This window comes from Carex rostrata, chromosome 30, assembly GCF_964058835.1.
Source record: "Carex rostrata chromosome 30, lpCarRost1.2, whole genome shotgun sequence".
Classification (NCBI taxonomy): Eukaryota; Viridiplantae; Streptophyta; class Magnoliopsida; order Poales; family Cyperaceae; genus Carex; species Carex rostrata.
The window spans coordinates 130,453-146,715 of NC_135947.1; the positions used below are offsets into that span (position 1 = coordinate 130,453).

Genomic DNA, 16,263 nt, shown 5'->3' on the forward strand with positions numbered 1-16,263 from the left:
ACACATCATTCACACAAGGCAACGGGATCATACTATTCACATATTCCATAACTGCAAAACAAAGTTAGATATAGAATCTAATTCTAAATATGGGCTCATGTATAAAACAATACGAGGGGGTTTCCTTACCCCGTATATAATATCGGCGGTTCCGCTTGTCGGTAAGCGGGCCGGGGGTTAGAGGGGGGCGAACCGTTAAAATTTTAATTAAACAGTATATATTACTTAAACAATTTCTCTTACCCCGTTTCCTTACCCCGTTTATGTAATACAGTATATATTACTTAAACAATTTCTCTTCAGATTCATAAAATAATCATATATCAGAATCAGTCTAACTGATTTGGTTTTCATAAAACAGAACTTTCAGATTAATTTTAATTAACCTAAAATTCGAATCAATCCAACTGATTCAATTCTGTCAGAACAATCTAATTGTTATGATTATTTAATTATTCCTTAACCCACACATAAATCGCCAAATTAATTCGTATAATTTTAATCAATCCAATCGATTAAATTGATACGTTAATCTAATTAACAATCAGAAATCCAGAATTAATTCTACACAAGTGGCTCTGATACCACTGTTGGGATTTCGGGTAGGTTATAGTGCAACAATTCGAAATAGTTCAAGATTTGTTCACTACCCGAAAACCAGAATCCAAGTATAAAACTAATCCTAGGATTAAAACAGAGTTTACCACTAGACGCGCAGCGGAAACTTCAAGTCTAGCAGTAGCCTTCTTTTCCTTTCCTTCGTGTCTCCTTTCCTTCGTGTTTCCTTTCCTTCGTGTCAGATCCACGCAACAGCCTAGCAGTCACGCCTCTATCAGTATCCACACGAACAAAGCCAAAATCAACAATCAGTCGATATGCTAGTATCGATCTGAAAGCCCCGCCTTCTCTATTTCTTTCTCTTACGTTTTCTGATATGTGTGAAATGGAATTTTCTGGGGCCACTAAAACCGAACTGCTGCATGTATATTTATAATACTTATGCATCCATTCATTCGCACCATCTGGTTGCATCTCTACAGAAAACGTGATCTGTTCTGATATCAGATCAGATCAGATTAGATCAAGAATTTTGGGCCTAGCCCAATAAGACTTAATATATTAATTCAGCCCATATTATTTGGCCTGTAGAACACTTCTTACATGCCTGCCCCTTTTTCTTTTCCTTTTCCCTTTGATTTTCGGCTTGGTTTAAACTTACAAGTGAGGGAGAAGGAGTCTGACTCGTGGGCCTGACTGTCAGTCTCACGAAATAACAACTAAATGGCCGTTGTCCATTGTGTCGAATGAGCAGTCTAGGTTCACATGAGCTGCGCATAGTATTGTGGATTGTACTTGGCTTCACAAGCAATGTTATTAGAACCGAACCGGGCATTGACCCGGCAAAGTTTCAGGTCACTGGTTTACTGGTTGGACTGGTGGGTCAATCAGTTCAACCGCTAATTTTTTAAAACAGTTGAGTATGATGTTGAATTGTTATATATCATCTTATTATAATGTCAATTACAGTAATACATTGTACATAAATCTTAAATTTATAAATTTAGTTATATAATTAATCTAAAGTATAATGTTTATATTATTTTTTGCTAAATTAGATTGATATACATCAGGTTTTTTATAATTTACTATATAAAATATAAATCATCAAAAAAAAAAATTTAGTTATTTTTATTTAAAATAGCACACACCTGTATGTCATTTTTTATATTGTGTCAGTACAATATTTAAAACCAATATTAATTTTCATTATTGATTTCAAAAAAATTAAATCAATACTATATTCATATAATTCACTTAAAAATAAACATGTTTGGAAAATAAAAAACAACATAATTTTTTTTGTGCAATAAAAGAAAAATTGCGCTTAATATACAAAAAGAAGAATTAATAATTTATTTTTTAATATATCAGAAGTTCAAAACTAATGACTTCCTCAGCTACTCTTATTGCATTTCATATTAAACTTTTAAAAGATAAATTAATGGGCCCACATTTTTAATTGGGCCTTCAATGTTGAAAGACATGAATCCCACTGTCATATTCACCTTCTTTTCCTCATTTTCCTTCCTTTTCTTATTTTCTCTTGTTTAAGAACTACTTTTTCCAACGAAAATCTGATCCCAAACTCCAAATGAATTTCTTCTGGGTTTTGCTCGAAATGGGTCGACGTTTTTTTAGTAAAACCAGCCGATCTAACCGGTTTTGACCGGTTTAATAGTATAAATGATCTTTCAAGCGAACGGACTAGTGGTCGGGTCTGGTTTTTTTCGGTTTAACCGGCGGTCCGGTCCGGTTTTGATAACACTGGCTTCTGGAGCTATTTCTGCTAACTATACCCCAACTTTGTACCCATTTTTATATCTAAAAATTGTAAACTTCATATAATATTGGTCCTTTGGAGATATTTGGAGTTCTTTATCTCAAAATTCATGGTATTTCATGAAGAATATTACCATGGATTTTATTCGTAAAATTCAGTATCCTATATTTGTTGAATTCAAGAAATTAGGATTTAGAGCATTAAATTAACCAATTTTCTAAAAAAATAATTCAGCGAATCTCTTAGATAAATTCTCAATTATTTTAGGAAAAACAACGTGATATTTCATAATAATATTGAGAAATAATTAGTGATTACATTTGTTATTCAAAGTGTATGTTTCTTGCTATAAGAGAATATTACATATATTACAATTCATTTGCACCTTGTTCTTTATGGATTTTCCGTGGTGTCTTGTTGTGAGAACTTTGTCCCTATTAATTTAAATGAATATACATGAGATATAGGGCCGATTTTTTTATTTATATCCAAAAAAATATATAAATTTTAAAAAATTAACCAAACCTCATGTTTAATTCGAAAACTACCCAAACCGGAAATTTTTTTTCCGGTTTCAATACCAATTTCCGGAAATTGGATATTAAATCCGGAATATTTTTTTTCCGGATTTAGGATTTTTTTTTAGGAACTTTTTTTTTAGTTAATTTTTTTTTCGGATTCTTTTTTTTTTATTTTTGAGTTTTTATAATTTATTTATTTTTTGTATTGAAGTATTACAAATATTTAATATATATTTTTAAAAATAGATGGAATACTATATAATTTGATTTATTTGAAAGACTGCTACAAATAATGTGGATCAACATTTTTCATGCCGAATTTTTTATGGCCACAAGAAAAATTAATATAATATAATATAATATATATATATATATATATATATATATATATATATATATATATAGAGGTTGGCTAAGATCAAAGTGGTAGTTTCTGAGCTTTGGTGCTACCAATTCGTTTTTTAATTTTTAAAGTTCAAAATGTCGATCCGAACCGTTCAAGTTGTTCTCCATATTAAATTGTGCTTGGAGACCAAATTTTATATTTTTCTGAATTTTTTTACTATTTATTAAGCCACTTTGAAAACAGCTGATCCAACGGTGGCTTCTGATTTTACTGTTTTGTTAAGCCACCGTTGGATCAGCGATTTTCAAAGTGGTTTAATAAATAGTAAACAAATTCAGAAAAATGTAAAATTTGGTCTCCAAACACAATTTAATATGGAGAACAACTTGAACGGTTCGGATCAATGTTTTGAACTTTAAAAATTAAAAAACGAATTGGTAGCACCAAAGCTCAGGAACTACCACTTTGATCTTAGCCAACCTCTATATATATATATATATATATATATATATATGTATATGTATATATAATATAGTATAATATATGTATATGTATGTATATATAATATTATATACATATATTATATTATATTAATTTTTCTTATGGCCATAAAAAAATCGGCATGAAAAATGTTGATCCACATTATTTGTAGCTGTCTTTCGAATAAATCAAATTATATAGTATTCCATCTATTTTAAAAAAAAATATTAAATATTTGTAATACTTCAATACAAAAAATAAATAAATTATAAAAACTGAAAAATGAAAAAAAAATCCGAATAAAAAAATTTCCTAAAAAAAAAAATTTCCTTAAAAAAAAAAATCCTAAATCCGGAAAAAATTATTCCGGATTTAATATCCAATTTTCGAAAATTGGTATTGAAACCGGAAATTTTTTTTCCGGTTTGGGTAGTTTTCGAATTAAACAAGAGGTTTGGTTAGTTTTTTAAATTTATATATTTTTTTATATTAATAAAAAAATCGGGATATAGGGTCACTTGCAACACAAATTACAACACATAAGAATATACAGTAACCGGAAATAATTGTCATCTTTTGGTTTTGGTTTCTAGGTGTATTGCTGTTTTTATAAATTAAGAAATTTTAATGTTGGGCTAATTTGAAAAACTGAATCTATACACCTAAAGCTATGTGCGGTGGTATATATCAAGAGGAGGGTTCAAATGCCTCCATTTTTTGTGCCTCCACCATGCCTTCATTTTTAAAATCTTTAGTAACTCAAAATTTAAAACTTAAAAGTCAAAATAAAACCGTTAGATGAGATCTATATTATTTTCTCTATGTGCTCATAAAAAATTATTGCATTTCAATTTTGTTTTTATATGAATCAATAAGTTGAAAAATCAACGTCTAGAAATTATCCACATTAGTACGTTTTTTACAAGTTCTTGATGACAATCAAAACAAATTTGAAATGTCATAATTTTTTACACGTGCATAGATAAAATTATGTAGATCATATCCAACGGTTTTATTTTAACTTCTAAGTTTTAAATTTTGAGTTATTAAAGTTATTAAAAATGGAGGCATGGTGGAGGCACAAAAAATAGAGGCATTTGAACCCTCCTCATATATCAAATATGCTCCCTTTTAAGTATGAGCAAAGTTTTAAATAACGATTATTGCATTATCACAGAGAAGTTAATAAAAAAAAGTTATTGCGAATTGCGAAGCTAGAACGCAAGTTATCGTACATAATAATTTTTTTTTTCAAGAATTATATTTTTATATTTTGACTAATTATCAATATTATCAACATTAGAAATTGTGGGTAACGATCAAATAACAACTAATCTTAATCTATACCTTTTTCAATCATGTAAATAAAAAGAGAAAAAAATCTACAATGTCATAGTATTACAAATTATAATAGATGAAGATCAATTAATTACAAGTGAAACAAAGTCCGTACCTATTTGATCATTTTACATATTATAATAATCAAAATTAGCTTTTAATTAAAACGAAGGGTAAGACGAAGAGCAAGTATAATGAATAATTAATATTTGAAAAATGAGACACTAAATCACAAATAGAAATAGAAGCACATAGTTTGATTTAGCATATCTAATATAGTAGACCATGTAGCATCACAAATAAGAATAGAATCACAAAAGTCCATGTAAATTGCCAAAAAAAAAATCATGTAGCATAGCGATCCGCAACAGTACGTAGTGATAATAGCGGTCCGCTATTACAACTATAGTGGACGTAACTGAATTAGTGCATTTTTTTATCTCATAACTTATCTTTTTTATGGTATGAAAAAGCTATAGCACAATCATAGCTAGCTATTTAGTCCTGAAGAAGATTGATTTCTTAAAGAAGGGAGAGGAAGGATTATAAATCATGGCTAAGGAGCACATCTAAATCCCAGCTAAGGAGGGGTTGTTCAAATGAATTTATGTGAATTAAGAGCTTCAAGAGCTTTAAGGACCTTTAAGGAGATTTGAGGAACCCTTAATTAAGGAGTTAGATTAAGAGCTTAAGGACCTAACTTTATATAAAATTAATTGAAAATTTTAAAATTTTGTAGATGCATCATTCGTAAGGCAAATGAGTTTTTATGGTTCAAATTTGTCTTTTGAAATCAATTCGATAAGTTTTATAGTTGAGTTCACAAAAAACCTTGGTGAACTTAAGAACACCCTAATTCTAATTCTGCTGTCCTTATGATGAAACTATAGTTTTTTCTTCGATTTTGTCCCAAAAATAAATATGTCAAAATTGTTAAAAGAAACATTCACTTTTAAAATATAAATAATTTATATAAAATATTTTGCATCCAAAATTTTTATAACTATTCCAGAATAAATCAATTCAGATATTATTTAAAACTTACCCATGCATCAAATAACTTATAGGCACCACAACCAATCCATTAGACCCGTTCAGTTACACTAGTGTTCCACCTTTTTAGAACATTGGGGAACTTATCCTTGTAGTATCGTATCAATTGTACATGCATGCACAGAAGTTTCTAAGATTCGTACCCGGTTATTTAAGATTCGTGCAAGTTAAAACGGACAGCGCAAATTCTCATTCGACGCATCGGTGGTCTTTGAGCTCAGTTTGTATAGTCTATTATTAGCAAATTCAGATAAAGTGAGATTAGATAATTAGATTCGGATCGTTTTAACTTAAGTTTGCACGAATACAGATCAGATGAGTTACAATAACCTAGATTCGGATCGGTGGTCAGTCATCTCAAATCTGAACTGAACTTAATTTTACATGAATCTTAAAAATAGACCCCTCTCTATATTTCAAATAGGCTTAAAACAACTTTTGGATCGACCAGAAGGGATCAAGGGAATTGTTAAATGTGAACATCAATATCAACAGCTCGCTCAAAGAAACAATTGTCTATATTAAAAGTTAATATAAGGATCCTTTATAAACAAACTCAATTAATTATCAGATTAAATTAGAAAACTAATTAGTAGAAGCGTTATCCTTAATATGGAACTCTTAAAATGAAATAAAGTAGAACTACCTATAATCGTTAATGAGCAACCATTCCTATACATTTTTAGTATCTATATTTTAGCAAATTCGAAATTCTATCCTGCCGTTTTGACAAGAATTTGGCAATTTAAATTCATTAATCAAACTTTCATGTGGGCTCGGTTGTCAGTTATTAACCACACGGTGGGATTCGTGCAAATGTATCAGGAAATCCATCCTTCGAGTCCGAATTGAAATGCATGGGCTTCTTTATATTCGTGCCAAAACCGATCTGACGGTCCGGATCTAAACTGCTGTCAGCTTTCCCTGCATGACATGGCAACCGGAGGAAGCGAGGTGCGCGATCAACACTAGAAAACACCAAGCAGAGAATGGATTTCAAGAGAAAACGAGAAACGATACGAAGGCTCTAGTGGCGTTGCGTTGATCGAAGATCGCCAGTTCTTCACAAATTCTTGCCTTTTGACTGCTCCTGAAAACATGGAGGCGTTTTCGATGGGTAAACCACCGCCATTATTGCCTTCTTCTTCTGAGATGATGGAGACGTCGTCCTCGTCTGATGAACCACCGCCATTCTTGCCTTCTGCTTCTGAGATGATGGAGACGTCGTCCTCGTCTTCGCAGCCTCTGCGAAGGTGGTTTTCAAAAGAGATGATGATGACGGAGCTGTCCTCGTCTGATTACCCCCCAAATCGGATACACTACGATGCACCATTCTTACCTCCTGCTCTTGAAAACATGGCGCCTAATCCACCGTCAGTCTTGCCTCCTGCTCCTGTAAAAATGAACCCGCCTTCAACCAATAAACCATTTCCAGTCTTGCATCCTCCTCCTCATCTTGCTCCTGTAAAATTGAACCCATCTTCAACCAATAAACCACCGTCAGTCTTGCCTCCTGCTCTTGTACAATGGAAGCCGTCTTCAAATACTAAACAGCCAGTCGTGCGTCCTCCTCCTCCTCCGTGTTCGACTGAGACAGGTTTAGATTTATTTTTATTTTGTTTGTTTCCCTACTAATTGTTAAAGGCATGTTATTTATTTATTTATTGTTTTTTGGGGGTTTTAGCTAAGTGTTTCTTGATTAGAAACTGCGTGAATCATTTCTCTCCGAATTTTAAGAACAATTTGAGCGAAAATTAGGATTAGTAAGTAGCACTTGGCGTAAATTTTATCTACCAATGTGGCATTTTTCTTTAAGTTATTTTATCTTTCTTTGTTAAGAGTTGTTATCTGGCATAGTGGATTGCCAGTCTTTATTTTAAGACATGGAGTCACAATTCCTTTTTCTTTGCATTTCTTTGTGCATTTTGGTTCTTCCCTGTGATAATTACTTCAGCTTACTAATTTTTCCAAGTAAAATATATTTTAATTTGTTTTTGTGAGTCCACAAGACTTGCAGTGACCTGTTACCATAGCCCAATTTTAGTAATTACATGAAGATTTCTTTTCTTGGGTATTTTTTTTCTATTTATTTTACATATTTAGGATCAGTATGTGATGTCGAAAGAGGCAAAAGGTTTCATTTTATTCTCTTTGACTTTCAGAGCGTATTTAAGGTTACCTATTCCAAGCAATATTCTATACTTAGTTATTAAAAAATTCTTGTTTGCGCTGTTACTTCTCTTTCTTTCTTTAGAGCAAATTTTGTTCCTCTTTCTTCCATGTTGAAATTTAGAACTTGAAAAGATCTTTCTTTCTGTTTGGTATTTTCTTTTGGTTATATACAAGTTTGGCGAACAATGCTCCCGAAGAAAATTGAGATAGATTTAAAATGCAATCTTCTTTGTACCTCAAACAAGACACCAGGTAGATTTCCTTGATTCATAGATAGAGAAATGAAGAGAAAGTGAAGCACGGGAAAGAAAGGATGCTGTTAAATAAATAGTTTAATTAGGAAAAGTTTCATGTTTAGTTGAGCACTTGCCAGTAGCGAGTGAAGATTATGATCTGTAAAATTCCAGTATAAGATGGTGAAATACTCAACCATCTTTTCTAGTGTTGATTTATTTGTTTTTTCTTCTTGTTAGATTCTGACTAATTTTCTATAATTTTTTTTTTCCAGATCCTAATTCAGGACCAAGGCTTTCGGGGATAAAACGGAATTTCACTGATTTGGCTGGCCCTAGTTACAGTCAGAACCCTAACCCTAACCCTAACCCTAACACCCGCCTAGACCTTGCCCAAATCCCTAACGACAACCCCAATTTAAACCTTAATCAGAACCCCAACCTAAACCCTGCTCATAACCCTAACCCTGATCACAACCGCAACTTAAACCTTGCTCATAACCCGAACCCTAATCAGAATCCCAATGTAAGCCCTGCTCATAACCCGAATCAGAACCCCAATCTAAGTTCTGATAATTACCCCTACTTAAACCCTAATAAGAATCCCAAACTAAGACCTGCTCATAACTCTAGCTTAAACCCTGCTCATAACCCAAGCTTAAACCCTGCTCACAACCCAAGCTTAAACCCTAATCACGACTCAAGCTTAAACCCTGCTCATAACCCAAGATTAAGCCCTAATCAGAACCCCAACCCAAGCACTGATAATTACTTCAACTTGAACCCTGCTCATAACCAGAACTTAAACCCTAATCAGAACCCCAACCTAAATCCTCATCATCACCTTAACTTAAACCCTGCTTATAACCAGAACTCAAATCCTAATCGGAACCCCAACCTAAACCCTTATCATCACCCCAACTTAAACCCTGCTCATAACCAGAACACAAACCCTAATCAGAACACCAATGTAAATCCTTATCATTACCCCAACTTAAACCCTGCTCATAACCCTAACCTGAGCCAAAATCCGAATCCCATCCCTAACCCTAACCCTAACCCTAACCCTAACCAGGGAATGCAGAGGGATATGATGAGCTTCTTGAGTCTAAGCCCTAGCCCTCCACCAAATAACCGTCCATCAAACTCAAATAACCCTCCACCAAACTCAAATCATCCACAGGTATTGGTACTAATTACTTACTATTGAATTAAAAGTGTTATGTTTAAATTCTGTATATTAAGATGCGCTTTTCAAGCTTACGTTCCAATAGAACATCCTCACATCAAAATTATTGCTTCCTGTATTTCTATACTAATCAAGGATTTACCATAATCCCCTTTATCCTGGTATGTCCTGCCAGATTTTTTTTCCCAAATCAAAACTGTTCAATGCAAACTAATGGGGTCTTTGTGTTTTGTGATTTCAACAAAATAGTACCAGACTTCTCCATACCGGTACCTAATTTGCTCATATAAACTCACTAATGTTAGAAAAATGTTTCAGACTACTCCCAGGATGTTTTCACGCCTGCCTCCGCCCCCACCACGACGGGTCCCAGCTGTAGTTGAGAAGTTAACGAGAAATTGTGAACAAATACGATCTCTGCTCCTATCATGTGAGCCTGAGGTTGTGCCTGATGATGCTACCTATCCAGGAGCGGTCAAGGTTGTCCTCAAGCAGGCTAAAAAATCTCAGGCTAGCGGGAGTACATCCTCCAATAGGTAATTTATTTGATAGAAATAAATAAAAAATATAAATGGGGGTGGTTTTACTGCTAGCTTTGTGATATTTTTATGGTACCTTTAGAATTTGCAACAAACACCGACTATTTGAGATGTTTGCAATAACATCCAACTTTCAAATACATGTGATAGCAGTAATAGTGAGTAAATGTTGTGAGTTTCACCCCAAAAAATACATGCAATTATTTTGCATTTGTTTCTTTCTAAGCTACCACCAGAATAATGAACGGTCCCTGAGTTCCCCGGACTAATCTGCATTCTCAGTTTAATAATATTGGAGGTACCAGGATTTAATTTCCTGGCTTCTCTTATTGAAAATAAAATCATTAATAAAAGCAGAACTGTTATAAGAGAAAGGTGCAATCGATGGCCACTTTTATCCAATAAAAAAAGTAATAAAATAAAAACAGTTCTGGGTTAATCAATCATTGTGTTGAAAGCTCAAGTTGATAAAAGGTGGTGTTTACTTCATTTACATAGTAGTGTGCGGGTTTTATAGAAGCAAAGCAATGTGAAACAATATTAATAGTATCAGGTGGCTCTTTCTTTGGGGTTTCCTGGAAGAAGTATAGTTTCAGATTTTCTACTTGGCTTCACCCCGTGTATTTTAAGTGTACTGAATGCTGCTTCCATATTATTTACTATGATCTTCTATTTTTGTTTACTTTTATATATTATTGGTGCAGTGGCCAAAGCGCAAATCAGGGAAGGCAGATGACCATATTATATGGAAATCAAGCTCAAGTCTTTGAAAATGTTCATCCTAACAAGGTATAGGAACACTGCAAGTTCAGTAATATGAAATGAGCTGTAGATTGGTGTATAATCAGGGTATTATGAAACCTTAATTGAAAACTCATGTCAATAAGTTGTTTTCTGTTGCGTAGATTTTTTTTTCCTTTTATTCTTTTATAGCTCTTTTAGGAGGGTTGAAATGCCTCAATTTTTTTGCCTCCGGCATGCTCCATTTTTTATTTTTCTAATAACAAAAATTCTATAATTTATATGTCAAAATAAACCGTTAGATGTGATTTATATTATTTTCTTTACATGCACAGAAAAATTATCACTTTTCAATTTTGGTTTTATATGAATCAATAAGTTGAAAAATCAACGTCTAAATTTGTTTTATGATGTGTATTTTTGCAAGCTCTTGATATTAATCAAAATAAAATTGAAATGTCACATAGATCATATGTAACAGTTTTATTTTGACTTGACATTTAAGTTTTAATTTTAATTATTGTACTTCTAAAATTGGAGGAATTTGAACCCTCTCTTTTTTTATTTTGTGTTATAATAATTTCTGCTAAAAATTTTGTAAACAGGTGGGGCAGATTATGTCTTACGCATCACAACCTTGGCCACCTTCTATGGGTTCTACTTCAACAAATACCCAAGTCAACTCAACAAAGTTGCTAGCACCAGTACCTGGTACTGAACTGAGGTTGAATGTGGGCCCACCTGGAGTTGTAATGATTGATGATTCACCACCAAAGGAAGCTTCACCTGGTATCTCTATTCTCATTTCCATTAACTTCATGCCTGATTCTGATAAAATATTATGTCAGCTTACAGTGGTACGAACTGATATTAGATATCCTATTTTGTGAAATACATGTTTGTGCCACATTGTCATTGGCCTCCATATAAGAAATTTCTGTGTGCACTGCTATTCTAGACCTATAATAGTCAGAGCTCAGTTTAAAATATTAAGAGTATCTGAAAAATTTATAGGTTATCTCTCAGTTGCTGATATACTATGCTTGTACAGCTATTTTGGGTGAAAATATTTTGTTTTGGGCGAGTCTAACCTCTTATTGCACAATCAGACATTAAGCAAGCTAAAAATCCATCATACATTTGCTTCATTGAATTCTATTTTGCACCTAAAACAGATGATTTCTGTTCTTTTCAGGTAAGACTACTGAAAATCAACCAGATCCGCAACCTTTGCAAACTGAAAATGGCAATAACCAAAATGGAGGTGAAAACATTCAACTTCCGCAAAATGGAACAGGTAATGGCCAAAATGTGGGTCAAAGCAATGGCAAAGAGGTCGATGCTCAGAAAGAGTGAGAAGTTGCAAGTATTTGTCATGAGCGGGAATAAAATGCCTGTGTTTGCCCCGCTCATCGTGTAACTTGGTTATGCAATTTTAGGTCTCAAGTCTTAGATCTAGATGGTGGCTTGTTATGGGCTCCCATTTTATCTTTTACAATTAGATGTCATTTGTTTATGTAGATAAAGGTAATTGTTCATTCTTTGTTCTTCATTTTGAGGGGGAAAAACTTCCCTGGTAATGCATTTCTTGTGTTCTTACGATGGTTAATAAATTGTTTTTGCTTAGATGGCATAGTAAAAGCTGATCATCATCTTTTGATATGGACTCGTGTTGTTTTTATCAGGCATTTGTTTTTCCTGTGTCAGGCTTGCTGATGAAATAATTATTTCTTGATATCTACTATGAATGCCTGACAGTCTGAGACTTCAGCCTAGCCACTTTTGCTTATTTTTTCACTTCTTAGCCAGCCACAGAAATAATTTATTAACAACCCAATTGTAGAGTATTACACAGTCAATTGGTTGCAAAACGAATGGAATATAGATCAGAATAGAGTTGCTTATTAAATGAAAGGAACCTGGTAAATGCAAGTAACAATTCAGCTAATATACATGAATATTGATAAGAAAGCAAACAAAACAGAAACTCAGAGTCATTTTAAAATATAATTGTTTATTATGGCAATTGATGATGCAATAAACTGTCGCCAAACCTTGGTAAATTTCGGACGGATAAGGAATAATAGTTACAAAAGATAATTACAGTATGATACTTGAATAGCATGCACAAATTTCGAAGACACATTATCAATCATCAAGAAACGAGGGTAACCAAGTCAATACATACGCTATTTTTTCCATGTACAATTAGTTAAAACATCAATTTTGTCTGGCAAACCACATGAGTTTACAGTACTGACAAGGGTCATCTTCCAAACTAAATACTTCACATCTGCAACTTTTAGACTAACAATTTTTTTTTTCCTGAGTGCACCCTGTATTACTAGCAAAATTATTATATTTCAAAACAATACAGTCATTACGTGTCATGTTTCACAGCCATTGTATGAGCCCCACTCTCCTGCCCATCCCAAATCCCTTGGTAAATTAATACACCAAACAATACATATTTTTAAAGGAAAAGCTTTGAGGTTAGAGGCTAACCATTCTGTTCTAACGCTACACATCCTGTGAACAAAATTGGTGATTTATAGTTTCATCTTTTGTCACAGGATGTATAATTCATGTTTTCGTGTATTAATTTTGAGGTAAGAGGCCAGTCTTTCTGTTCTAACACCACACGTCAGGTTTAAAAGATGAGCAAGCACACAACTGAGGTGAGCACTGTCGTCAGTAGGACTGATACAACATTCACAGCATTGTTGTCAAGGATGTCTATACCAGATATCTTTGTCACAGTTGGTGACCTTCTACTAACAACCTACATATCGAAGGGACATATCATGTCAGATTTCAAAGTACTGAGAATTTGAGAAAGTTAAACAAAGAAAACAATGTTCCCTGTTACATGTTCACATCGTGCATATTTTTCTTCTCTAATTTCATGAATATGCTTTCCTGATGCATTATGACTTTCAGTGTTGATCATTAAATATTCATGGTTCTTTGACAAAAGATTGTTAGGTCTCATACTTCATTCTTGTTTTCAATTTTTCATTAGATACCATTGATACTCCGTCTGGTATATATTGCTAAGAAAGAAAGAATGAAAAAACTAATAGATGAACAATTTTTCTTTTTTAGTGAGACAACCAAGTTAATTAGTGCTTGAAACAAAAATCATTATAAATAACAAATATGCAGTTCAATAAAAAAAAAAATCATACTTTCTTTCGCAAGCTGCAGTACCCACTAAACTGAAGAGTTGCCCCAAGAAGCGAATCTATGAGACTTCCACAAAGCCCAGCTGCTGACGCAAGTGGGATCACCAACAGCTGTTTCCATGCCACATCAGAATCACATTTGGTTGTGAATAACCCTACCATTACATAAGTTATACCAATTACAAATCCAGCTGCTGCAGCTGCGGCAAGTCCTTGTAAAGTGACCCCACCATTTGTGCCCTTCTTGACTGGCTGGTACAATTTCCAAGCAGAAGTACTTAGAAAATTATATTGTATTTACAATTAAAACAAGAATGAGGCTATGGTACTATGCATAGTGCGGATTGGTCCGTACTATGGATCAATATCTACGTTTTTAAAGTTCAAATTGTCGATCTGAACCATTCAACATGATCTCCATATAAAAGTGTACTTGCAAACTATATTTTATATTTTTTAGTATTTTTTTAGTATTTTTTTAAATAGGTAGAAAAACACTTCTTTTGAATGGTCTATAAATTTTTAGATCAAGTAATTTTGTACCTATCTTATAAATTGTAAAAAAATGGTAAGCAAATGTAAAAGTTGATCTACAAGTACAATTTCATACAAAGATCATGTTCAACGGTACAGATTGACTATTTGGACTTTGAAACCAGAGATATTGATCCATAGTACAATCCAAATCGCACTATGCATAGTACCATAGTCTCACTCTTAAAATAATATTCTTGATCAAGCCAGTTCTTATCAAAAGGGATCCTAGGGACAGGTAAAAAGCCACAGTGATAAGTGTGATAAGTTATACTTGGTAACAGCACGTACACTATACCAACCACCCTTAATATATTAGTAAACATTTGTACCTTGAAATTTGTGATAAGGCGAGGCTGTGCATTGCTAAGTATACCAAGCTCTGACGACCATGTGTCTCCACTGCAACAGGCATAGTGGCCGATAATGCCACCAACAAGCCCAGTAACAACATTTGACTTAGTTGCATCTAAGCATTTATCTTCACCACTTGTTAATGCTGCAGCAAGAATTGCCAGTACAGCAGCTAAACCGCTGTTGGATAACACCTGTATCCTGTGAATTAACAAGGATAGGCTTCACGCTTTAGAAATACAAACCAAAGATTTTAATTTTGTCAGGATATGATATTATAACCTTTTGATTACATTTAAACACAATTAACCATTATATCTTCTCAATAGCACAAGTTGACTCATAATATTAAAAAAAAAAAAAGTTCAGTGAATTTGCACCAAGTATCCAGCTTGTGTTAATATCTTATTCATTCATTAAGTCATCACCTGGCTTTTATTGTCCTGCTTTTTCTTGATTTTGAATGGGACGAATAGAACTCCAAATAAGAATGCGTTAAACTTTATACTGATTAACAGAATAAATAAATAGATACCAATTGCGCTGCCCGCCTTCCTTAAAATCCTCCTCGAGACTCCGCTTCTTCTCTTGACCGACTTTAGTCAACTTCGATGAAGAGAAGAAGAAGGCCAGAAGCATGGCACCATACCTTCCATCCAAATAAATAAATAAATAGTCAATTACTTAGTTAAAACAATCCAAAATTGAACAGTTAACGAATCAATCAGAGGTACAGTAAGTGATGAAGAGCAGACCTGTAGCTGGCCGCAAGATGGATTGACATAACGAAAAATCCGGCGATTGCGCCGGAGCGATCGAGGGACCGGCGCTTGTGCGCTCTGGCCGCGATGACCAGGGATAGCACCACGGCGATCAGGCATCGGAGCGAGAAGCTATCCATTTTGACTAGAGCGGGAGACGAGTGTGAGTAGATCGGGGTGGTAGGGGAAAAATGGGATGGTTAGAACTTAGAAGTGGGGACTATAGACCATTAATGGTGATCAGGGACACTATTACATGTTTTTGACTAGTTCGGATCTCTTAAAGTAACCCAATTTTTTAGTTTAGATCAGGACCGTTCGATTTGAATCTGAGCCAATTCAGTCCGACATGGTGATGGCCCAATTCGAATCTGACGGTCTAGATCAAAATTAAAAAATAGATTACTTTAGAGAATATGGACACTTTTTTTGACTGGAAACTCCACATCGATTGGAGCCGCATCAAAATTCGCGGC

The 16,263-nt window shown here is 33.7% G+C and overlaps 2 protein-coding genes across 2 annotated transcripts; one reads left to right on the top strand and one right to left on the bottom strand.

Moving 5' to 3' along the window:
- Positions 1-7,025: 7,025 nt before the first annotated feature.
- LOC144546810 (uncharacterized) lies at positions 7,026-13,241 on the top strand. Its single transcript, XM_078295373.1, has 6 exons — positions 7,026-7,676; positions 8,760-9,667; positions 9,992-10,209; positions 10,917-11,001; positions 11,559-11,742; positions 12,149-13,241. Exons 1-6 carry the CDS (start codon positions 7,178-7,180, stop codon positions 12,307-12,309), a joined length of 2,055 nt encoding a protein of 684 aa, XP_078151499.1. The 5' UTR covers positions 7,026-7,177; the 3' UTR covers positions 12,310-13,241.
- A 57-nt stretch (positions 13,242-13,298) lies between these two features.
- Positions 13,299-16,046, bottom strand: LOC144546816 (protein PGR-like). The gene is made up of 5 exons (XM_078295381.1): positions 15,782-16,046; positions 15,562-15,675; positions 15,005-15,227; positions 14,142-14,390; positions 13,299-13,735 (listed from the first exon to the last, which is right to left on the bottom strand). The coding sequence occupies exons 1-5, from the start codon at positions 15,925-15,927 to the stop codon at positions 13,604-13,606; spliced, it is 864 nt and encodes a 287-aa protein (XP_078151507.1). The 5' UTR covers positions 15,928-16,046; the 3' UTR covers positions 13,299-13,603.
- Between the last annotated feature and the right edge of the window lie 217 nt (positions 16,047-16,263).

What these genes read in the sequence shown, in the direction of transcription:
- LOC144546810 (XM_078295373.1), top strand. Translation starts at nt 7,178, where the DNA reads ATGGAGGCGTTTTCGATGGGTAAACCACCGCCATTATTGCCTTCTTCT. An exon ending in TCCGTGTTCGACTGAGACAG is followed by an intron (nt 7,677 to 8,759) that starts GTTTAGATTTAT and finishes TTTTTTTTCCAG; the next exon opens with ATCCTAATTCAGGACCAAGG. An exon ending in CAAACTCAAATCATCCACAG is followed by an intron (nt 9,668 to 9,991) that starts GTATTGGTACTA and finishes AAAATGTTTCAG; the next exon opens with ACTACTCCCAGGATGTTTTC.
- LOC144546816 (XM_078295381.1), bottom strand. Translation starts at nt 15,927, where the DNA reads ATGGATAGCTTCTCGCTCCGATGCCTGATCGCCGTGGTGCTATCCCTG. An exon ending in CATCTTGCGGCCAGCTACAG is followed by an intron (nt 15,676 to 15,781) that starts GTCTGCTCTTCA and finishes TTTGGATGGAAG; the next exon opens with GTATGGTGCCATGCTTCTGG. An exon ending in GAAGGCGGGCAGCGCAATTG is followed by an intron (nt 15,228 to 15,561) that starts GTATCTATTTAT and finishes GTTAATTCACAG; the next exon opens with GATACAGGTGTTATCCAACA.